At 36.6% G+C, this 24751-nt stretch overlaps 1 protein-coding gene and 1 long non-coding RNA gene across 4 annotated transcripts in view; one reads left to right on the forward strand and one right to left on the reverse strand.

Annotated features, from left to right (window-relative positions):
• Positions 1-3341, reverse strand: part of LOC127386762 (sodium channel protein type 1 subunit alpha) — a 155923-nt gene extending 152582 nt beyond the window's left edge. For both annotated transcript variants that reach the window (XM_051624296.1, XM_051624299.1), the window contains exons 1-3: positions 3062-3341; positions 627-745; positions 164-253 (exon numbers count right to left, since the gene is read on the reverse strand). In XM_051624296.1, coding sequence (XP_051480256.1) covers positions 164-253; positions 627-745; positions 3062-3334 — 482 coding nt within the window. In that variant the 5' untranslated portion in view covers positions 3335-3341. The remainder of the gene's footprint in view (positions 1-163; positions 254-626; positions 746-3061) is intronic.
• On the forward strand, positions 1-20462 carry LOC127386763 (uncharacterized). Of its 2 annotated transcripts, none has more exons than XR_007889971.1 (5): positions 1-77; positions 2322-2514; positions 4321-4412; positions 9705-9826; positions 20303-20462. It is a non-coding gene; the product is annotated as an uncharacterized LOC127386763 (long non-coding RNA). The 2 variants fall into 2 exon arrangements; XR_007889970.1 differs by lacking the exon at positions 20303-20462 and adding an exon at positions 14756-14852.
• The last annotated feature ends 4289 nt before the right edge of the window (positions 20463-24751 follow it).

Genomic DNA, 24751 nt, shown 5'->3' on the forward strand with positions numbered 1-24751 from the left:
GTGCACTGATGCTGCTTTGAATCGCAGCGCCACCAAATGCCAGGCTAGAACAAGGAGAACAAAGTATTACACACAGGGTAAGTAAAACTATATGGCCTGACTCTTAATTTAGATTTCATTTTTAAACCACTTAAAAATTATTAGCTAACTTAAGTATACTTACTCTACAATTTTTGTCCAGTCTGGAAGGTTAGTCCATGTCATGAATACACAGTTTGTCAAAATAGTGAGCATAATGAGAATGCTGAACAATGTTGACTGTAGTTAAGGAAAATACCCTTTTTTAAATGCTGAATTTTGCATCACACAAAACATGAAGAATTACCAGACTATGCAATACCTACAACATATATGACACAAATCGGTTTACTATCACTAGTAATGTCATAAATAATGCAAAAATGTTTCACAATTATGATGGCTATAACACTAACTCTGTAATCTAGGTATACATGCTATGCATCTCTTGCTCTGAATTTAATCAGAGTGACAAATCTTAGCTCCAATTAATTTTGAGAAAAAGAATTAAGACCTGGAACATTTAAAAAACAAACAAAAAAATGCAGTGTTGTTAAATATTAAAAAAGACCAGTAATGTTGTTTATCAAACCACTTGAAAAGGATATGAATGAACCAAAATCTTAATAGCTATTCTTCTAATAATATTGAAAGGAGATAAAAGGTACAAGGCAGGCGTGGCACTGAACCTGAAGATTGTCTTCCCTTTATTCAATACTATAAATGTCTTTTAAAAAAAGAGAAGGGGAGAGGACAGGAAATAGGAAATTAAGGATATGTTAGCAACCTTGACATAAATAGAGGCTGCACTTACACAGACGTAAGTAGCCAAAATTTATTTTCAGTAGAATTATACAAGGAAATATTAGAATCTAAGTTTTCACATGAGCAATGAAAACTGAACACCATACATCTTTGTTTCTGTGCTCTTAAACAAAATCTGCATTTCAGCATTTTTCCAGCATCACAGAATTGTTTTGGTTGGAAAAGATCTTTCAGATCATCAAGTCCAACCATTAATCTCAAACTGCCAAACCCACCACTAAACCTAAGCACATCTACACATAATTTAAACACCTCAGCGATAGGGACTCCACCACTTCCCTGGGCAGCCCTTCCGATGCATGACAGCCCTTTCAGTGAAGAAACTTCTAATACCCAATCTAAACTTCCCCTTGCGCAACTTAAGACCATTTATTCTTGTCCTATCACTTGTTACTTGGGAGAAGACACAAACACCCCTCTCACTACAGCTTCCTTTCAGGTAGATGTAGTGAGAGTGATAAGGTCTCCCCTCAGCCTTCTCTTCTCCAGACTAAACAACCACAGTTCCCTTAGACACTCCTCATATGACTTGTTCTCTAGACATCTCATCAGCTTCACTGACCTTTGGATGTGCTACAGCACCTCAATGTCTTTCTCATAGTGAGGGGCCCAAAACTGAACACAGTATTCGTGGTGTGGCCTCACCAGTGCCAAGTATAGGGGCACAATCAATTCCCTAGTCCTGCTGGCCACATTATTTCTGATAGAAACCAGGATGATGTTGGCCACCTGGGCACACTGCTGGCTCACATCCACTCAGCTATTGACCAACACCCTTAAGTCCTTTTCTGCCTGGCAGCTTTCCAGCCACTCTTGCCCAAGCCTGCAGCAGTGCATAGGGTTGTTGTGAACCAAGTGCAGAACCTGGAATGTGGCTGTGTTGCATGTCACACACTTGGCCTCAGCCTATTGACTGAGACTGACCAGATCCCTCTGTAGAGCCTTTCTAGCCTCAAGCAGATCAACACTCCCACCCTACTTAATGTCATCTGCAAACTTACTGAGGGACCAGTCAACCCCCTTGTCCAGGTGATTGATAAAGATATTAAGCAGAACTGGCCCAAACACTGAGCCCTGGGGAACACCCCTTGTGACCATCTGCCAACCAGATTTAATTCCATTAACCACAACACTTTGGGCCTGGCAATCCAGCCAGTTTGTTTGGGGTTTTTTTATATACAGTAAAGAATACAGCCATCCAAGCCTTGAGCAGTCAAATAAAACTATGTTATTACCTTAAAAATATAATTTAATTTTTTTTAACATTAAAAATTAATCCAGCAATATTACTTGCACTTCTGATTAAAGTTGGCAGTGACAAACAAAACATCAGCAACTAGTTATTTTTTTTTTTTTTACACTATTTAACTAGCTACTATTTAATTAGCTACTATTTAACCATTTCAGCACTTTAAAACTGCTAGTGAGATGAGAAATTATTATCTTTTAAAGCCTTTATGCCTTTATTGCCTGTGCAGTCATCACCAGGATCATTAATGCAACCAATCAGGAAAACCAGAAATGGCCAGAAAAATGAAATCCTCCCCATGAGACTCTGAACAGTTACAGTCATCCTGAAGCAAACTCTACCATAATGAACTCACATCTGGAAGTGACACAAGCTGTTTACCAACCCACAGAAATAACATCACATGAAGCTGGCAATATGTGGTAACAACCGTTCATTTTTTTCTTATTTACTTATGTAACTTCCTAATGAAATATAGTTTAACATTTAACTTTTTGTAAAACAAATATTTCTATATTTCAAGGAATGTTTGACTGGTGATTATTTTGGCAGATGACTGAACAAGCACTTTGTCCCAAGGCTACCCTACTGAACTAGATCTGGGGTACTGTCCATATTGTCTCAAAACCCCAGGCAGAGAGTAGCCAGACAGAAGTTTTCAAATGCTTCCGGATTCCATCAAATTGGAATAGATGAAATGACAGATAATGCAAAATCCACTAACTCATAACATCATCACAACAAAGCCTTAGGCATTAAAAATAAGGGCTTAAAAAAATCTTAAAAAAACAACAATCAAATTAAGCAGAAGAGTTACAATCATAATTATAGTGTATTTAAAATAATTAATATGGTATCACATGCTGCATACTTTTAATGAGGGCTTCTGACTACCTTCACACCAGAGCATTTACCACTTTATAATTCAACAGGAGTATTCTGATTACACTCTTACTATAAAACACTTACTTTTTTATTGATATAATAGGGATCCAGGTCCTCCAGGGGCTCAGACACCATTCCTGGAGGAATATCACCATAAATAAATGGCAGTGTCTTTCCTGCCTCCAAGTCATTACGTGGCTTTGGACAATCTTCTTCATGACCACCATCATCTTTATGCTCACTTTTGTCACAATGAGACTTTTCATCAGCGATACGTTTTTCAATAGCTGCAAGAGATTCTTCAGTGAAATAGAAGAAGCTGTCAGGTCCTGGTGGTACCAGCATTGCCTGTGCCATCTTTTCATTCTGCAAATTTTAAATGCTTTTAGGATCTTGTGCAAGAAGATCCTAGGAGAACATGAAGAAAAAAAAGAAACATAGAATAGAGGACAACATCAACAAAAATCCCCAAATAAAAGCTTTTGTCATATTCATCATCTGCCTCTTCCATAATTCTGAAGTACTGCAGCATTAAGTATTTGAATTATGTGTCAGGTACTCACTAGAGAATTAACTGCTTTAGCTTTCCTAAAGTAATGACATAGGAAACAGATAAAAGTTTTGAGGTAAAGAAAAAAAATGAAAGGGGGAAAAAAAAAACAACCCAGCAAATTTACATGCAGTTTGTCAATTCAGGTTAATATAAGCCTCACAAGAAAAAAAGGAAGAACATTCTTGCCTTCCCTAGTCTCAACGTAAAGTGAAAAACTTTGTGAAATAATAAGAAATGTGTTAACACAGCTATGTGCTGCAGTCATTGATTACAAGGTCTAACATATGGATCCATACATGAAGTTGGGCCAGAGCCTTAAAAAAACTTGCAACTTATAATACAAAAGTAGAAATAAGAAAACAAGCCCTTTCTATTGCTCTTTTCATTTCAGATGGCAACACTACTCCATCTGGTGGCTTATACTACACTTGCTAAACTAATGTTTATATCATAATATTAGACATATACTAAATATATTCAATATTTGAAGCCTTATACAAAGGCAGAAAAAACAAGTGGTCTGAAGTTTATTCTTTCCCTTTTTAAGTTTCCTGACTTGCATCTTCTTGATTTTTAATTGCAATGCTTGTGGTGCTGTGCTCCATAATTAATGAAGTTATGAGGAGTTTTCTATTTATACGAAAAACACAGCATACTCTTCCCAAAGTTACAGTACTTTCTCTGAGGCCAGACATATTTTCAAAATACCTAAAAATAATACATTTATTAAATTACAACAACCAGCAAGTTTTCAATAGATGACTTCTTTCTTGGTTTCTCTTTTCTACAGTGAGAATGCAGTTAACAGCCATGGACACAGTATCTTCAGGAAAAAATACTGTTACGAACAGAGACAAAATGGAATCCTGCCTGCTGATGTTGGTAAGTGTTGTTGCATTTGTCGACCTTGGCCAGCTGCCAGAATCTCAGCCAGCTGCTATAAAAGGAAGAGGGATGGAAGAGATCAAGTAAAAAAGCACATTCATCAAGATAAGGCCAGGCAGATCACTCATCAATTACTGTAACGGGCAAAACAGACTCGACTTGGAAAAAATAATTTATTGTCAATTAAAATTGGTGTGGATGGTGACAAACAAAGACAAAACCCAAAAGAACTCCATCCCCCCAGCCTTCCAGGCTCAACTTCACTCCCTCATTCTCAGCTCCTATACCCTCTCCCTCCTCGATTGGCACGGGGAGGGTGGGGAATGAGGGCTGGGGTCAGATCACTGCAGTTCCTCTCTGCTCTTTCTTCCTCCTCACATTTTACCCCGGCTCCACTGTGGACCCTTCCCACATGCTGCAGGGCTTCAGGGTAAGACCACTCCAACGTGGGCTTCTCCACACGCCACCGTTCATTCCACGAATACCCACCTGCTCCAGCGTGGTGTCCTTCACCAACTGCAGCGTGGGTATCTCCTCTGGCATGCTCCTCCCCGGGCTGCAGGGAAATACCTGCTTCACCACGGCCTGTCCCACAGACTTCAGGGGGTCTCTGCTCCAGCGCCTTGAGCTCCCCTCCCTCCCCCCCCACCTTCGCTGACCTCCCTGCTTTCAGGGCTGTTGCTCAAACTTTTTTTCTTCACACTTAGATGAGGTCTTTTGCCTTTTCTCGGATACACCAGCACCACCGTCACCCCAGCACGAGCTGGGGGGCTCAGCTGTGCCCCGCGCTGGGTCGGTGGAACCGGCTGGAACCGGCTGCGTCCGGCGCGGGGCAGCCTCCTTCCCGCCAAAACGGGAGCTCCCCCAGACACCCAGTGCACAGGTCCTGTGAACACTGGTCAGGGTGCTGTGAGAACTAATTCCTAAAAGGAAAAAAACTTAGAGCTGATTTAGATTATTTGCTCCATTTGCTAGAGGATCTGTCACCAAAAACGTCACAGACTGAGCCTGTCCTACCCAGCCTGTGAGAGTTGCCTAAAGACAGGGTTTTTTTTCTGATGACAGTGTGAGCTCAATAGTAGGGGTGTGCTGGGAAGGAAAAAAACTGATGATATTATTTGTCATGAAGTGTAACAACTCCAAAGTCAATGAATACATGACACCATAAATCCCAGACATCTGACACTTCTCTTTTTGATAACTTTTAGGCCAACTTAATGTCAGTTGACGAAATTACCTATTTTTTCACAATTCTCCAGCAGAAACTAAATTCTCATGGACTCACAACCTAACATTGCACAAACCATCTCTTCCTCAAAATTAACCAGTCAAGGGTATGCAGAAGGTGATGAATATGATGTCTGCAGAAACTACCTGCTATCAAACACGTACTTGAAAAACATCACTAGCTTATGTCTGTCTATGCAATTAGGCTAAATTTACTCAAAGTCTGTAACACATAAAAGTTCAAGATTGTATATTTTACTAAATACCACTACAGCCTTATGGCAGTTTTTCTGGGTTGATACAGATGTTATCAGAATGAAAAACAAATCTTTTCACTTGCACATTCATATGCCTTTGGTTTATTGAGCAAAGCTTAAGTGATATCCTTAGGGCTGAGATGAACTCCAGTATTTCTCTCTAGAGACACCACAGCCAATGAGCCAATGCAGCATGTCTCTTTGTGTTAGCATAAAACAGAGAAAGGCTCTTTTCCAATACATAACAGGAATATCTGCTATTAAATATTTCCCCTAGCAGCCTAATTAAAATCCATACCTGGAAAAAAACCCACACCTATTACAAAAATCTTGAGTTACAGTTCAGTGATTGTATTTTCTTGACATTACTTTTTTTAAATTACAGTAAATATATAAACTCTGTAGCATTGTGGAGCAAAGTGATGTCACTTATATCATTACCTCACATAAATCCGTTTATCCAAGAAAGAAATGGAGAGAAAATAATTATGAAGACAGATGGACTGGTTTAATGAACCCAATGATCTCTCTCTTTTCTACAATCTTCGTGGCTTCTGCATTATGAACTAAGACATAATAACAAATAAAATCAGAAAACAAGAAAGAATGTGAACAGTAAAGAAACTAAAACTGCTACCCCTCCCCTCTGAAAGCCCCACAAAGTTTCTTCTGAAATCCTCTACCCACAAACCAAGCAAACACTAAAAAAGTCACCAACTGTAAAAACAAAACAAAAAAAACACCGAAAAACCTCTTTTCTCAGCTTACTATTAAGAAATAGGCTTTTAATCCCACATGGCTATACTGTGCATATAAGCCTGAATGGAGACTTTCTTCACCAAGTAGGACAAAAAAAGCAAGTTGCAGATGAAGGATTACAGACAACTGCTGCATACCACTGACTATCCAGTAGCACAGAAATAGAAGGAAACTCCTGGAACAAGTAACAGTAACATGATATTAATGTAAACATTAATATGTTATTATGGAATATGGTTGAATGAGAAAAAAACAAATTATTATCTTTTAAAATATATTTCTAATATGTGTACAAAGAAAAGTGTAAGGGTCATATTTGTGTCATTTTAGAAACAGCACATCTCTCACTACTCTATGTTCGACATTTGATGTGTGAAGAGATGCTCTGATACATTCTCCACCAAACTGTATTAAATCTAATCCTGTACTCTTTTACAGGTAGAAATTTGAGGCTTTGAGTCCACTGAGTTAAAAAAGTTAAGCATGAAAACACTGCTTATATTTTCTACAGGAATCTACAAAACTTTTCTTTCAACATTTACAAAAATACTGGTCAAGGTTAGACCTAAATTGTAGAGTAACCAACCCTCAGTACTGAGGGAATTTGTTTCCCATACAGATACAGTATGTTTATCGTAATCTTTTTCAGAGTTAGAAGAAACACATCTGCTTTTGCTACTCTATATTCTGTAGCATAATGATGAATATTTACAATATTCTTTTCAATGTTCTCTGTACCATAGTACATTTCATAGTGCTATCTGAATAACTTCAATGAAGTTTACGGCATAATAAAGCAGCTAGGTGAAATTATTAAGTATCAATAATGATATAAGTCTCACATGTATGAAAAGTAATTAGAAATAAGCAGCTACCACCATGACAGTTAGGGGCAGGCAAATTATCAAATCTGATGAGACATAAACAAGTATTTTCTTCATTATGCTAATTTTTATGCACGTGTGCATATATAAAGGATAATGCATTTTACGATACAAATTAAAACTTACATTATTAACTACTATATTGTCATCATTCCATGACACAGCCTTCAGACTGTTAACACTTTCTACAGAAAGTAAGCTGGTTTTATCCCTGCTACTTCAATATTACTATTCTGCAATTGCTTGCAAAATAAGAAGCAGGCTATAACACAAATCCAACAAGTTCTTAGGAAAAAAAACAAGTGGGACAACTTATTTTAAACAAAATATTTTGCTATGCCCTTAATTTATAAGTTGATTCTGTTTCTATAGCTTGCTCATGAGAATAATTTATAGCCTAAATCAAACAGTCTGGAAGACAGCCTGAATTTCTGTTCCATCTTAGGGATCGGAATCCTAGGGATTCAACTCATTCATCCTAGGAAACCAACTCATATGACCTGTATCTTTTCCAAAGCAATTCCAAACTAGCTATTTGCCATTTAATAATCTCCAAGTACAATGTATGAATTACACAGATATCTGAAAAACATTAATATTACAGTAAATAAGAATGTTTACAAGGTAGAAGATGCTACAGATGATCTAAAAAAACCCCAATTTCTCTAATATGTCTCCATTTTAGAAACTGCAACCACTTAGGAAGATTGATCTGCCTCTTCCTTTATGTCAGAAAACACATTCATCAAGTGTAGATCCAGGAAATTCAGTCCTCACAAACAAGCAATCCAATCACTGATGTATCAAACAGAAAATCTGGAATAGAGCCAACACAGTAAATACAAAACTGTGAAGGTTTATTACTGTTGGCAATGCAATGCAAACAGTGAAAGACATGATTTACATTGTCAGAAATATGACACGTAGATATTTTTATTCTAGAAAGTATGCTAGTTGTCATTCTCATGAATGACTGCTATGACATTTTTCCAAACCACAGAAATGCTTCTCAAAATTTCAAAACTCTGCTTCTATTTATGTCTGAATAAGTCATGTAGCAAAGTCCTTAGATAATAATCCTAATTTAAAGCTTTCTCAAATGTTAATTCCTTTTTTTATCAGATTTGGTGTTACATTAAGGTTATTCTTGACTTCAGTAGTCTGTCAGCCACTGGTGCTTCCTACTTTCATGTATTTACATTAAAAATTCTCATATCTTAAATTTTCATCTGACAATAAAAGTTTAGTGAAAATTTTGTGGAAGTCAAATAAATGATGTATCATCAAAACTTACTTTTACATTTTTGTGTTTATGCCACTTTGCGGGACAGATTTGCTTTGTAAGTCCTGGTGTTCAGTCTTGCAAGGTTTCAGTATCAATGTGTTGTGTTTTTTTTATCCTCAGTTCTCCAGATTCCTCCTTCAATTTGCTGCTATACGTGTAATTAAACTGGTGTGCTAGCTGACCTTTGCTTCACAACACTTCTCTTTTATGAGACCCAAGATAATAACATCAAATTAATTACTTTTCTTTTTACAAGTTTTAATACTTTTTCTGTATAAATCCATAGCAAAGATAACTGTCAGAGCTTTTAAATACTGTTTCTGTTTGTGGATTTAAATGAGCATGCATCTAACTACTTGTTTTGATGCTTGATATATAAATAGAAAAATTAGGTATCTCCAAAAAATACCACATAATATACTGTAGCTGCTTAGAGATCAACCTGTGAAACAATATTCAATCTATATTTTCAAATAATCATTGTACTTGCACAGTGTTTAATTTCTTTGTATTAATTAAAGAGAGTACAAAGGAAGAACAACCACCATACAGGAAAAATTAGGGTTTTTTTTCACAGAGTACTTATTACCTTACAATTATGTTCAGTTATAAAATTGAATACACCACTTGAACTTGCTTTAGCTATATGAACTTGTTTTTAATTACCAAATTCCCTAAATTATAATCCCAAATCTATTTTTTTCCAGAAATAGTACATACTTGATCTTGTATCATTTAAAGTCTGTAAGTTTGTCATGGTTTCTATGATTATATGTTTTGGCCTCAGAATGAGGTTTGGAATGAGAAGAATATTGAGAATATACTGATGTTTAGCTGTTGCTAAGAAATCAAGAACCCTGTGTTTTGCTGCTTGCAGGTGCACAAGAAGCTGGAATGGATCATAGCCGGAGCAACAAGTCCAAATTGGCCAACAGAATATTCCATATGATATGAAGTCATGCTCAATATATAAAGGGGGAGAAGAAGAAGGAAGCAAGGGTACGTTTGGAGTGATGACATTTTACACAGGTGTATAGTGAGAGGACAAGGGGCAATGGTCTGAAGCTTAAAGAGGGGAGATTCAGGTTGGACATGAAGAAATTAAAGTTCTTTCCTGTGAGGGTGATGAGATGCTGGAACAGGTTGCTCCAGGAGGTTGTGGATGTCCCCTCCCTGGAAGTGTTCAAGAGCAGGCTGGATGTGGCCTCTAGCAACCTGATCTAGCGGGAGGTGTCCCTGCCCATGCAGGGGGGTTGGAACTAGATGATCTTTAAGGTCACTTTCAACCCAAACCATTCTATAATTCTATGATTTGTCTTCCCAAGTTAATGGTTACACATGATGGAGCCTGCTTTCTTGGAGGTGGCTGGACACCTGTATGTCAATGGGAAGCAGTGAATTAATTCCTTGTTTTGCTTTGTACACATGACTTTTCCTTCACCTATTAACTGTCTTTATCTCAATTGACAAGTTCTCTCACTTGTACCCTTCTGATTCTCTCCCCCATCCCACCACAGGGGAGTGAGTGAATCATAGAATCATCCTGGTTGGAAGGGACCTTGAAGATCATCAAGTCCAACCATAACCTAAATCCCCCTACCATAACCTAATTTAGCCGTTCAGTGCTTAAATCATGTCGCTAAGAGCTATATCTACATTTCTTTTAAATACTTCCAGGGATGGTGACTCCACCACCTCCCTGGGCAGCTTGTTCCACTGTCTAACCACTCTTTCGGTAAAGAAATTCTTTCTAATAACCAGTTTAAACCTCCCCTGGAGCAGATTCAGGCCATTTCCTCTCATCCTGTCATTATTCACTTGGGAGAAGAGGCCAACACCCACTCCTTTCAGGCAGCTGTAGAAAGCAATGAGGTCTCCCCTCAGCCTCCTCTTCTTCAAACTAAACAATCCCAGTTCCCTCAGCCTCTCCTCACAGGACTTGTTCTCTATGAGCAGCTGTGTGGTGCTTAGTTGCCAGCTTGGGTGAAACCATGACAATTTTTGCACCGAGAAAAGTTAGGGAATACACAGTAAGACAGAACTTTTATTCTTGTACACCACAGAAAATAAAAGTTCTGGAAAAAGCAGGCTTAGCAGGACGTTTAAAAGAAAATTGAAAACAATTCTCCAGGAGGGTGCCTGTTTTCTTAAGCATTCACATTTAAAGGAAGGAATAAAAACGCTTTTAGAAAGACAAAACTCCAATTAAAAATATATTTTTAAAAACTTCAGAACTACTTATTCTGGCCTCACACAGCAAGACTTTAAAGGTACAACAAAAACAAGAATGGCAATGATAACATTGCAAGTTACTTTTCAGAGTTAAATTTCTCTTACATTACAGATTTACAGCAGTAAGTCCAAGAAGTCAGTAAATACCAGTTTCAGAAAAGAAGTACTACAGTACCTCCAGACTAAATTTTAGAAGCTCTCTGGCTTAGATATATATATATATATATTTTTTTTTAAGAATTACCACAGGAGGCAGAAGTCTTGCTTTTAAATCTTCTATCTACATAAAAATCAGACATTTATGAAATTCTTATAGTTTGCAGTCATGTCATCATCACTTGCACATGTGGTTACTTCACATATTCTTGGACATGGTAATTTTTAAAATGAGTAAAACAAAGCAAAGCTTTTTTCTTGAAAAAGAAAAATAAAAAATTCCAGGAATAATCCCTCCTTTTTCATGAAGTGTAGAGAAGTAAATTAAAATGAGGTGGGTTGTTTGTTGTTTTTGTTTTGTTGGTGTTTGTTTTTTTTTCAAATGGAATCCTGACAAAGCTTTGTGGCCCTCAGCAGGCCTCAGACAGAAGAGCTTAATATTCACATACATGTACAAAGAATTCCAGAAATTGCAGTATTAGAAACTAGAAAAATGTTTCAAGTTCCTACATTAATTAATTAATTGTATGTCAAATGCTACATTACAACTAACTTAGGACCCAGAATTTGGTCCAACTTCCTAAGTCAAGAATTCTTATTTGATTTAGCGTATATATGAGAACCAAAGCTTTTACACAAATATCTAAAACTGACTATGCAGATCCTCCCTGCTTAATGCACTATTTATTGGAAGGTGCTCCACTGCTTTCTTGGACAGCAGAATAAGCATGACAATATAAAGCATTATGTTACATGACTGATGTTAAATTAGTTTTATCCAAAGCCACTTGCAACTTCCATTAGCATATAATGGAGATTTTTTAAAACTTCAATTGTGTTTAAAGTGGTCGAGGTCTCCCAAACAGTCTTTATTATCAAGAGTGAACATTTTGAAAGAAACAACATTTGGAAATTATGAACTTGGAGAAAATAAGCACCATGTCTTTTCTGAATTAATGGGAGAACAGTAACTCACAAGAAGTGAATTTGCTTTGTATTACAATTGCATAAAGCCAGGATAATTTTAACATACTAAAAGACATGCTTGGAGAAGGATATGCTAAATGAAAAGCAGGGACATTTTTCCATGCATAAAATGCAAACTTCCAGCAAAACAAAATGGGACAGGGAGACAAGACACATAACATTTGGCCTAGTATCTGCATTCTGTTGCAAGAAGCCTCACTGCAAAACCACAGCCATGCTGCTTCTCCAAGTTAAATATATTCATGTTGAGTTAAAAATCAAAGAGTTTTAAACTTGTGTGTAAACTGTAGTGTTGGAGATCTTTTCCACTATTATTTTATAAAATGAAAAACAAAGGAAAAAAACACCACAGGTACTCTACCAGTCCTATATCCAGCACTACATTATTGTAGAAAGTTTCAGTTAAATCTCCCAAAAAACAGGCCTGCGAATAAAGGCAATGGACTGAAAACACACTGTTTAAGACTGAAACATTATAGGAAGAAATTCTGCCTTATTCATTAAACTGTCTGGAAAAGCTGAGTGTTAGAAATCTCTAGACATCAGTCAGCCTTACAGTAAATTACCACCTCAGCAAAGTCACACAGTGAACACCAGTGTTATACTGCAACCAAAGGCAACCAGCTAATCAAACCAAAGAAGTTCTGAAATGCCTTCATTTCATTCAGAGCTTTAATTCTGGGGAAATGTATCTACAAACAACAGCAATTGGATTATTTTAAACCACACAGACAAAAATAAAAGTTATTTCTATAGGTAAGAATTATCTACTCTGATAGCAAGAAGCAGCAGTATCTGAAATAACAAATATAATGGTATCTGCATGCAAACAATTACTATTACACAACAGGTTTATGACTTTTCACTTACAGGAAATGGGTCCCTGCTTTACACTACCCATATTCTGCTATTCTTCAGAGATGAATGCAGAATTTCTTTCCTCCAGCAGTTGGAACTTCTTATCTATATAATTACACAACCGATGATCTATCTAAACAAATATATGATCTACCTGAAATTTTAAATTATTTTAACTACTAAATTATTCTCCCCTGAAAGAAAATAACAAAGTAAATGGAGGAGGAAGAGGTAGGTCATACTGTACACGTCAGCAAACGTGTTGCAGAGCCTACGTCAAGTCTCTGCATTCACTCTGCAAACAAAAGGGCATTTCAAGTTAATCCATATGATACACTAGTCTAACTAAAGCCTAGCAAGACCATTATATCAAACATAGTGTGAGTTTTTAACAACCTATTCTGTTGATTAACAATTTTTTTCTTTGTTATACAATGGTACTGCTAATGGCCAAGTCCTTTTATGATAAAATACATTCTTCAATGAATAATCAAAAATATATTGGGGTTCACAGAGCTGACTAGAACAACAAAATAATTTTTTTCAGGTTTGTTTATAAAAGACATATCCCTCACATTATTAGCAATGTGTTACATCGTAACAATACCTATAGAACTCTGCCCATGACACTGGAAGACAATCTAAATTTACTGACTGGTCGTCCTTACCCATCATTAGATAAAAAGACATTACATAGGAGAAGCTGGACATACCAAATAGAAGAAGAAATGCCTCAGACAAATTACTTATTCCATTAAGGCTGCTATTTGAGCAAGAATTCTTTAAGGCATACAGCTGAGTCTCTGCACTGGTGCCTGGGGCAACCCCCACATGCAACAGAACTGCTGCTAGTAACCACTAGGATACACCAAGATGAACCTCTGGTTTTTTTGAAAGCAACTAACTGGATTTTGTGAAAGCTACCTGTTCTTAGGAAGGAGGGTAGTTCTTGGAATCAGTCATAGCTACAAAAGACACAAAACATTTACTAGAGAAATAACTTACACTAAGCTTTTGATAGAAAAATCAGACAACCAAAACCAATTTCAGATTCAGTTCTCTGTCTCATGAAAATAAATAGATAACCTTCCCTTTAAAGGTATTTTCACTGCAAGTTAAAGGATTTAGAGCTAGGAAGAAGGAAAGAACTTGAGAGCTGCTTTCACCTTTTTATAGCTAGGTGCTAGAAGTTTCACAGTGAATCACTGCTGATCCATTAAATACATCCACTCAAAGTTCATTTGCTATCCAGAGAGACTGCCTCAGCAGCAAATCATAACTGCTCTACATTTTGTTCAGACTTCATAATTTAGTATTAATGAATTATTAACATAGTAATAAATAAATTACATGGAGACAATGTTACAAAGTACAGAAGCACAGTGCAGAGAAAGTGCACAAATCCAGATGCATGTGATTTTTCATTAGCTTGTGTCTTATAAGCATGGAATCAAAAAGTCATCTGTTAAGTCACATCAGAATGCTCCATGTGAATTACATAAAGTTTGCACATGATCCTCTTACATTTCAGAAACATCTCCGAGTGACTTATTCCAATTCATGCAGGTGTAGTACTTGCTTTAAATTTTTTAAGACTTTAGGCTGTTACATGGTTCAAAGTTTTGTTATTATTCTGATAATTTTATTTTAAAATCAATTTTACAGTAAAGTTATCTTGAATGTTTTATCTTACAGATTAAAGTCAATGTATTGGGATCCCTCTGACTGACTGTACCAACACTGTCTTTACATCGATTAAATCTTCATAAATGCAGAAAATATTATTGTGAATTATGACTGATCTCATGAAAATTTGAAGCAAACACTGGCTTTGTTTTTCCCACAAAGGGAACTCGTATGCTGCGCCTGAAGTAGAAGATTTAGTTTGTTTCAACTGCAGCTGGAGAAGAACATGCCAATTTCTAACAAAAAAATTGGTGTTGTATTTACAAACAGTTACATAAAATAAGATTACAGAAATCAGGAAAAAAAAAAAATAGGTTGGGAGGCACCTCTAGAAGCCAGTTCAAACTCAAGCTTAAAATAAGGCTAAGGTTACCTACCTTTTATGATACACACTAAGAACTCAGGAAGTTCAAGGGGTCTGTTCCTGGTTGCTTCTCCATGCCTCTCCACTGAGTCTCTCCAGATCTTCCAACCTGCCTTCATAAGTCCGCCACCTGTCATATTCCAATCTGCTTTGTGTGCCAGCCCAGGCTTCTTTTACCAGCTATTAACCCTCAGCACCATCTGCCCCTCCAGGTTACTGGCTTGTGTTATACCAGGTAGAACTCTGGAATATTTGCTGCAGGTTTTGCTGGTCTGTTATCAAATTCTCCTTTCTGTTTTTCTGCTTAAGTTTTGGACCATCACTAACACAAGTCAGCACTGCAAAGCAACAGCAATCAATGATGTCAAACAAGCACAGCTCACAAAAACTGCAGCTGAAAGCTTTACTCCTGAACACCAACAAAAAAATATTAATTAGGAACTGAAAGAGAATGAGCTCTTAAAGGTATCCCAAAATAAGGTTTAAAAAAATGGAAGGATTTTTTGTTGTTGTTTTGTTTTGTTTTTTACTGGGAAATAATTATCACTTTTATATTAGGTCCTCTTGAATAATTATAATAATAATAAAAAAGGCAAAAACTTTGCAAAAACTTCACAGAAACTAACAAGATACAAGTTAATAATATACTGCAGAACCCAAACCAATGTTTCACCAAGTTTGAAACAGTAAAAAATAATGTTCTCAAATTCTTAAAATGTACATGGACCATGGTTTTTATCTATCAGAAAGATCAAAACATTATTGTCTCTGTTCAGCCATAGCAGCAAAGCACATATTGACTGCAATACCAAATACATTCTTCCACTAACTTAAAACTGATAAAATTCTGAAGCAATCTTTAGGTTTATTTGCTATTATGAATAACCTTATTATAACATCACAAGCATAACAGGATTTTATTAGATGTTTCTAGTCACTATTTTATAAATCAGTAATTTTGTTGCACTTTGATTTTCCATGTAATATATGAGGAGTAAATGGTCAGAGAACATAAACAGACAGAATCATAGTACGGTAAGGGTTGGAAGGGACCTCTGAAGACATATAACTTGAAAGATTTTAAAAAGCAAATGTGCAGTTAATGCTTTGTCATGAGCTTCATAGACTGCAAAAAACCAACTGGATCAGTTTTTCTCCCTCAAATGTTGGAAAAGGATATGATACTTTTTTTTTACTTTTCTTTTTCTTTTTCTTTTTTTTTTCCCAAATAACAGAATAGAGGAGAGAAAGATTGGGGGAGCAGGGGTGTGGGGAGCAACTACCTCCTCACACAAGTAAATACACAAAAGGTAAAAACTAGCTACAGAATGGAAGAAACAAAGCAAGGAGTGCAGCCAGACCTCTTTCAGTTCCTCACTCAGCCAGACAGGCTCCCTGTACATCACTTAATGGGCTCATTACTGTAATCTGAGTCTACTTTTTGTGACTGTCTAATTTCCTAGTGAGGCTCAGCTGCTGTTCAGCAAATAGATACAGGCTGGGGGTGATTGGTAAAACCAATCAAGTTATAGTCACATGGACGCAAAATTCCTTTCTGAAACACGCTGAAAATGGAAAATTGCATCATCATACATCACTGCAGAGATGTATGGCAGGATGTTCTTCTTGGAAAGGTTCACCAGTCGGGTTCAAAAAGGTTTTAGGACCTCCAGTATATTATTGAACTTTCATGTGTAATAGAAAAAGGCTGTTTGCTCATTACATCCATTAAAAAGCCACAGAAGCAGAATAAGCCTGTAAAATTGAGATGAGAGTTCGATCCCAATAAATCCTTTCAGTTCAACAGCCTGAAATGCAGTGCTGTGTTGCTACAGGAGATTTTGTGACTGTCAACCACATTGGCAAAGTTCACTATCTGCTGTCCAATGAACATGAGATGAGGAGAGACCAAATTCTTGACACCATGATGGGAAATCACAGGACATCAAGACTAAAGCAGACATGCAAGAGCAACTTCATTCTCATGACAAAGCCTTGCTAACCTACTTCCACGTAGAGGTTCTGTCCACAGTAATGAGATGTTCTGGAGTGACACTAAGGCCACCATTTATACTACATCCAGTCTTGACATCCAGAAAGCTTTACTTTCTAAATAGTTCCATCTGCACAAAAAAACCCCAGCCAAATAAAAAAGCCTAAAAATAATTTAAAACCCCAAAACAAACAAAATAAAAACCCACAAAAAACAAACAAGCCAACCAAAACAAACCAGCAAACCAGAGTAAACGCGCTTTTTAATGTCATTTTTTCATAAATCAGAAGCAAGAAAATACTACCTTAATATTCAGTTCTTCACAGAGGAGTGGCCTAAGAATACCTGTGTCCCCTAAGTAAAGCCAGAACACAGATCTGTACAGAACTCTACCAAAGATGCCAGTTTCCCAGATGTTCCACCTGGAGGTAACTGAGCTATGGGAACAGAACAGCAAAACCTGCACTATTTTGACAATGTGAAGTCTTAGAAAGGACAGGAATGAAAGAAAAGCTTGCTTACTTGGCAGTCTCAGTTACTCTTTTTTCTTTCCCCTCACTCATTAAGGTAGTATAAACCATACTTCTCAATGGACATGCGCAAGTAGATGGACTTATGAAATAAGAAAATACAAGTATTAATGACTTCCTAAGCTTGTAAAGCAGTTCATACAAACACTGTTGAACAGTGAGACTATGAGATAAACATAGAAGTGCATGCTAATCTGTTTGTAAAAAGATCTTGTTTTGACAAGTTAAAATATTTCAATTCATATTTAAGCCTTACGATGACCTGGCCTTGAAATTCCTAGGATTTTGGTAACATCTGAAAATACAAGTATTTGACATTTAGTCCTCGGTGATCTATTTAGATAGTTCATTCCAAGATAAAAATGATGGCTAGCTTTTCCTCCAGCAACTATAACCTTGCCTCAGTTATAATGTATTAACTAATCAATTATGCAATTTTTGAAATAGAAAGGGAAAGTGCTTCCACAGTTGAACAAGAAATCAGACATTCACAGATGTCTGGGAACATGAATTGACATACAAGAGGCAGGAATTTGCAGCAGACCAAAACTGGAAACAAATTACCAACTCTGAATTAGTAGGTCTGTAAGTCAATTAACTTTTTAAAAAGCCTAAATTATAAGACAATTGGAATACATGGAATAACTACCTGTATATATTGTGCCATTGTTTTAGTTTGAATTTAAATCAATATTTTGAATCAAAACCTATTGAACACAGCCTTTGATTTTACTAAAATTTTGTTTCAATTAAACTTGAATTTAGATAGTATCTTCCTCTTTTAATGGTATTTTACTATTATTGATTATATACATATTAAAAAATAGTAAGACACGGTTAAACTTAACTTCACCTTTACTGTCAAAAAGCAGTATGATCTACAAACAAAAATACTGCAACTATAAGAGAATGAATCCTGCCATCTGCATATATTCTATCCTGACCAGTTCAATTAATGCAATGTTAAAAATTCACTTACATTTGCGTTCATTTCTGTGAGTTTACAAAAACCACTTGTTTTATTAATACGAATCATGATGTAGGGTTGTATCTTCTTTTTGACACCGTAGCTGTGGAATATCCACAGGAATGCTTATCAAGCAAAGGTGCCAGGAGCACAGAAAAAACAAAACCTGTTAAGAGATTCAGAGAAACTCCTCTGGCTGAAGCAGAAACTAAATACAGGAAATACATGTTAGCTGAGCAGCAATGTAGAAACACTCAGAACATGTTAAGAGATCACAAATGGCACAGTCATTACAGTGGACATAACAGAATGAAAGGAGGCATTTATGGGCTTTTTCCTTATGACAAATTTATAATAAAAACTGGCACCCCCATAATTTTTGTTTTTAACCCAAATGTTAACCAAAATATTTCCACGATTATGCCAGTGGCTGATGTAAAGAGCCAGGCAGCATTTCCTTTTTTCTTCCTAAGCTGTCAGACCTATTTCAGTAGAGAATTGCTTTCTATCACAAGTAAAAAACAAAGGGAAAGAAGATTGTGAAAGAAACTTAGAGAACAGGTTGCTTGAATTTGAAGTGTTGGGAAATGTCATGGTGAGACTAGGATGATAACCACAGGTCTCTTTCACAACCAAATAAACCGTGCATTTGTTACACTGTTGCACAACTTTTTTGCTCCGTTTTCTTCAGGGATATAATTCTTCTTAAAATAAATGTTTTCTATATGACTGTTGACTATTTTCTTTAAACAACGTTAATTCACTTTGTCTTTATCAGTCATTTTAAGACATTAATGTCGTTGTAAGCCAAAACAATGGAACTTCAGGGCACCATTGGCAGGAGTTTTCTCTGAGGCTTGAATCCAAGTTTCTGTATTTTCTGAAATACTGGCCTTCCCTCAACCCATTTTCTTCTTGGCTTTCTGTTTTACTTGGCTCTATATCATAAGGCAAGTCTGCATCCAATTGACAAGAATACAAGGGGAAACCTTTCTCTACTTATACAAAACCATATAAAACTCACACCATTGAAGACTCTAAAGGACAGCTGGAAACTCATGTTTTCATGGACTTTTCTTATGTACTCACTTTTGAAAAATTAGTCCTTTTCTAGATTGTGTAAACGACAATTACGAACAAAAGAAAAGAACTGGATTAACCCCGAAGTTAATGCCACCTCTGCACCTGGGGGGGAAGTGAAGAAATAAACATATATGACAGCATCCCCTAAAAAATGACAAAATCTGCTGAATGAAAAAGCAAATGCAAATCTTAAATAGCAATTTAATGTCATAATTATTTTCTTTCCTCTGAACATGTTTTGCCCTCCACAAATACAAGTTTCAAAATCAAGGTTGCACTGTCTGATATCGATTGCCAGCTGACATACGAGTAAGAAGCAGCAGTAAAGCACTACACCACATCAGATGTGGTTTGATGTAGGCACACAACTTTTCTTCAAACACATGCAGTAGGATATAGTTTCCTAGAAAAAAGGGAGTTTGCCTGAAGTGCTGCCTGGCTGCAGAAAGCAGCAATTGTATTGCACAGCTGCAATGTAACTAAAACAGAATTGCAAGACACTCAGAGAAAACATTTCTTTAAAAAGCACTATGTATAGTGCAGAAGTTGTTTTAAAAAAAGTAATGTCCTTTTTTTTTTTTTTTTTTAATTATTAATTCACTACCATTCTGTTTTTCAGTTAAAAAGAAAGCAGCTGTTTCAGACCAGACCACCAGAGCCACTGTACTTTATCAGAACTATGGAATGACGCTGAGCTTCAAAACCTTCCGTGTTCCTTCCTTCCCAGTCATATGGTAGAAATAAATAATTTAATCAAGTAGTCATCAGGAGAGGGGAATAGCCTATTAGTCTGTGCCTGCATTCCCTCCCCCTCACTTCCTTGCATTTTTCATAACTCCAGAAATTGTGGAACTGCTCATCTTTCTTTTTATCTGTGAATTTTATAGCTTAGCCAAAAAGCATCTCTACGAGCTCAAGAAAAAAAGGAACTTGTGACTATCTTCAAAATCACAAACAGCTTTCCAAAACTAAAAGTGAGTAAAGAGCCAATATAAACAGAATGTTAGAACTTTTGGAAGAGATCCAGAAAATTAACACCACATAAGAAACGAAAAGACTATCGCTCAGCAGAATTAGGAGATACTTGTGTAGCATATTCATGCAATAATATTTAAAGTAATTCCTATGATTTGTCATCTTAAGAGTTGTTAAATAATTTTTTTTTTTTTAATTAATAGAAACACCTTCTCATCCTCTGCATCCCTTTAAATTATTATTGGATCTTGTGGGCCACTAGTCCATTTGGCCGTGTATCTAACTCAAAGAAATCCACAAAACATAAGTAAAGCATTATGCAGCAGAAAGAGCATAACTTACAACATCCTAGAAAAGCAGTATTTCTGAAAGGCTCTGGGAAATTTTAGGATTCTATGAAACAAACAGGTGGAAAAGCACAAGGCTACAATAATGTCTGTACTCTTTTTTCATAATAGATAAAACTCCTTGGAAAGCAAGTATCTGAATATTTCGTGGAGAACTGAATCAACTTTCTACAGCAGAAAATGAGACAGTTATGCTGCCTCACCTAAGCCCATTTCAAGCTTCTGACTTTCTCTAAACTATCATCTCAGCTATACTGATGCACGTTTCATAAGCACATTATGTGTCTTAACAGAAAACCACTGTGATGATTTAGAAATAAAATAAATGCAGATACTTTTGCTAGTAAGTGTAGATCATCACAAATCCAATCTCCATTTACTTAGTGCAGCAAAGCCTCTGTAAGTCATTATTTTATTCCTTTTCATCACCCATGGAGTAGTACATCAACACTACACTCAAGGGAAGAACTCTGCTTGAATTCAGTGAAAGGACAAAGATGTGGCAAGATGAAAGTAAAATGTGCCTCTGTGGACTGGGGACAGAAGAAGAGTGAAGTAAAGAAAGACAAAATAAGTGATCATGGCTTTTTGGTGCTCCAAACAAAAGGACTCTTCTTTCATTCAATTTATTGTCTAATTGACAAAATAATAATTTTTAAGCTACAGAAACTGCTACAAAAGATCATTACATATCATATCTGAAACATCATTAAATATTAACCACAAGTATCTGCACCCTGAAAGCTTTAAATCATGTCTTCTCTACAGCAGTCTTCAACTAAAAATGAACTGAAAATTGATTCATTACTTGAAGGACATACAATAGATTTGATTTTTTAAGATTATAAAGGTAAAGAACTGTAACAATTCTCATTTTTTTTACTTACTTATATATTCTTTAAAAGTCATCCAAGGCAGCACTCTTATTATGAAATATATTTTCCCACCATAAACTGAGGGTCATGTTTTTAATCAAGGGAATAAGTAACTTGAGAACTCTTTTTGTAAGAAGAACTATATATACTCTTTTTTAACATGGGAAAATATAGGAAATCCTTCTTACAAAAACATCAGCCTGTAAATAGAAAAATAAGCTTCCAAAAATTAGGTTCTGCTATTGAGTCTAAATGTAAGTTAATTAACATATTTTTCTTATTTGGCATAATATGGAGATTTGGCATATAATATGGAGCTTAAAATTATCTAACACGGTGGTCCACTGTCATGTAAGTTACATCCTTCAAAATTTCATGCACAGGCTACAGAAGATACACAGGCTGTGTTGATCAAGAATTTAGAATCCAACAGTGACAGGACTGACTGCAGACAGAGGTCAAGCAAGCTACTATTTTACATGCTCTAAGACAGACCATGAGGTCTACAGAAGTTCAATGCAACCCATCACCACCACTGCTTTACGAAAAACCTGGAGTCCAAGTTCCAAGACAGAAGTATGGTAACAAAAAACAGAATTGCATTTTTAATGGGAGAAAAAATAGATTAGATCATTAAAATCGGTGTCTCCAGCCCAGTAAATGTCTCTATTCCTGGATGGGTTCCCTCTGTGCTGAACCTGAGGTCTTTATTTTAAATAAAGATCTTTCAGGTTTTGATGAATTGGTAAGGAAAGCAGTCACCTTCATTGCACCCTTAAGATCAGATGATTCCAACTATCTATAGATGTTTACCTAAACAGTGCCTCCACGTACAATCTTCCTTAGTAAGTATCACCTCACTGTTTTTAGAGTTCCACTCTCTCCTTCTGCTTTCCTGGGTTGGTCTGTTTGTATTCAAGGAAAACTCACACTAGCAGTACCCTATCTGGTAACTGCAGGTCCTGAATAATGACCCTCCCCTTCCTCCACCATCCATCTAGTTAGGAAAAAAACCACAACAAAATAACTTTTAAAACATCCTGTGTACCAGACAAATCATCTAATAAAACTTGTAACAAATCAGAATTTTTTTCAACAAAATGCTGAAAAACCTTTATAAACACATTGTAGCTACACAATATATTGTAACTTCCCTCCTTTTCCTCTGACTAGACCAATTCATCTGGCTATACATATTAAAACTATAAAGGTACTGCATATCTTCAAATCGTCAAATTTATTTCAAATTATTTAGAGGTTTTCTGCTTGAATATAAACCTTGCTGTAAGAGAAAGGTTCCCAGCTACAATCAGGAGGGAGGTAAGAGTGCTAAGCAAGCACGGAAAACACACCATTTGCTGGCCAACTGCCACCTCAATGCTGAGGAAATTGTGCAGCTTCCAGGCAGCAGGTAGCAGAGAAGTCACTGATAGATTTAGGGCAAAGAAGCACAAGTCCCTACTAGGTGGCAGACCTCCAAAGTAAATGTTTCCTCAGTGGCTGGCCAGCTCTCAGAAGGCACATTTCTCACTATTATAAATTATTTGCATGCTAGATGATCAAGCCAGATGGCCAAGAAGTATACACACACTAATTAAGCATTTGGGTACTAGAAACAAAAAGCTCCTTCCTGGCTTCTATCTGATCTAATATCAGACATTTCCTTTACACATGCAGTTAAACTGGCAGCATCATTGCTGTGCAACTGTGCCTAACCTGGGAGGGCAATCATCTCAGTGGGTGGAGCAGCAGCATAAGAGTCAGTTAGAAGGGAAGGGTGGAGACACAAAGGTGGCTACGGTAAGAAACAGAGGCACAGGACAGTCAGGAATTACTAACTAAATAAGAGATATGCAGAAATGGAAGGATAGTATGCAACCTTTATACCATCTGTAATAGCCTACCCACTGATTTAGAAGTAATTTGTACACTGTAAAAATATATGTGCAAAACACTTCTCAAGGATGCTGGAAATATTCCAAGACATACATTATACATTCAGAAAACCTGGAGATCTATTAAGGAACACAGCAGGGTTTAAAATTGCCTACTTATGGCACAAAAACCCCTTGTCAACAACACTGTAATAAAGGTGAATTGGTATCTATAGCAGTATTGTGAAGTTATCTGCACCTAAACACGAGATCAAAGCGGGTTTCAAGATTGTGTTTGCTATTTGTTTTCTTTTTTTCCTCCATAACATCTTCTCACTGTATTTTGAACTCATTTTGCAGACCAGGATAACCTTTACAGTAAATCATAGTTGTCCAGATGCAAACACTGACTCAAACGGCTTACCTAGCTTTTTCCAGGAAATCAGGCAGCAAGACTTGGCAGCCTCACAGGAGTACCCACAAGACAGACCAGAATTTTTAAGAGACAAGCTGCCTGCTGCTGCTTTGGGTGCAGCATAAATGGCTTCAGATCTTTATACCTTGCCAAGTACACCAGGCATAATACTGGTCCCTGTGGCACCCCAGCACTGCCAGCCCCCAGATGCAATGAACAACCTCAAAGGAATGTGTGCTGCAGCCTCTTTGCAGAAGCAGGCAATGCTGCAGGGGCACAGCCTGACACTCTGTCTCTTAGCTACTCAGATCATTCACTGTATCAAGGATATAGGAATTTTAAACACGAATTTTATGTCCAAAAGTTCAGGATGAAACTGGTAATGATTCTTACAAATGTATCATCCAAGAAAGACATCACTTCATGCTAGAAAAAAAATCAACTAGATCTATATGTCTATAACCTTGTCAACTGAACTATAACGCAACAGGATCAACTAAACATGTAGATACCAGAGGAAATTCCATTTAAAGCCTGTCACAAATATGTCACAGAAGTGCATATTCTCAAACAGGCTTGCTG

Source organism: Apus apus, chromosome 6, assembly GCF_020740795.1.
Source record: "Apus apus isolate bApuApu2 chromosome 6, bApuApu2.pri.cur, whole genome shotgun sequence".
In the NCBI taxonomy this organism is placed as follows: Eukaryota; Metazoa; Chordata; class Aves; order Apodiformes; family Apodidae; genus Apus; species Apus apus.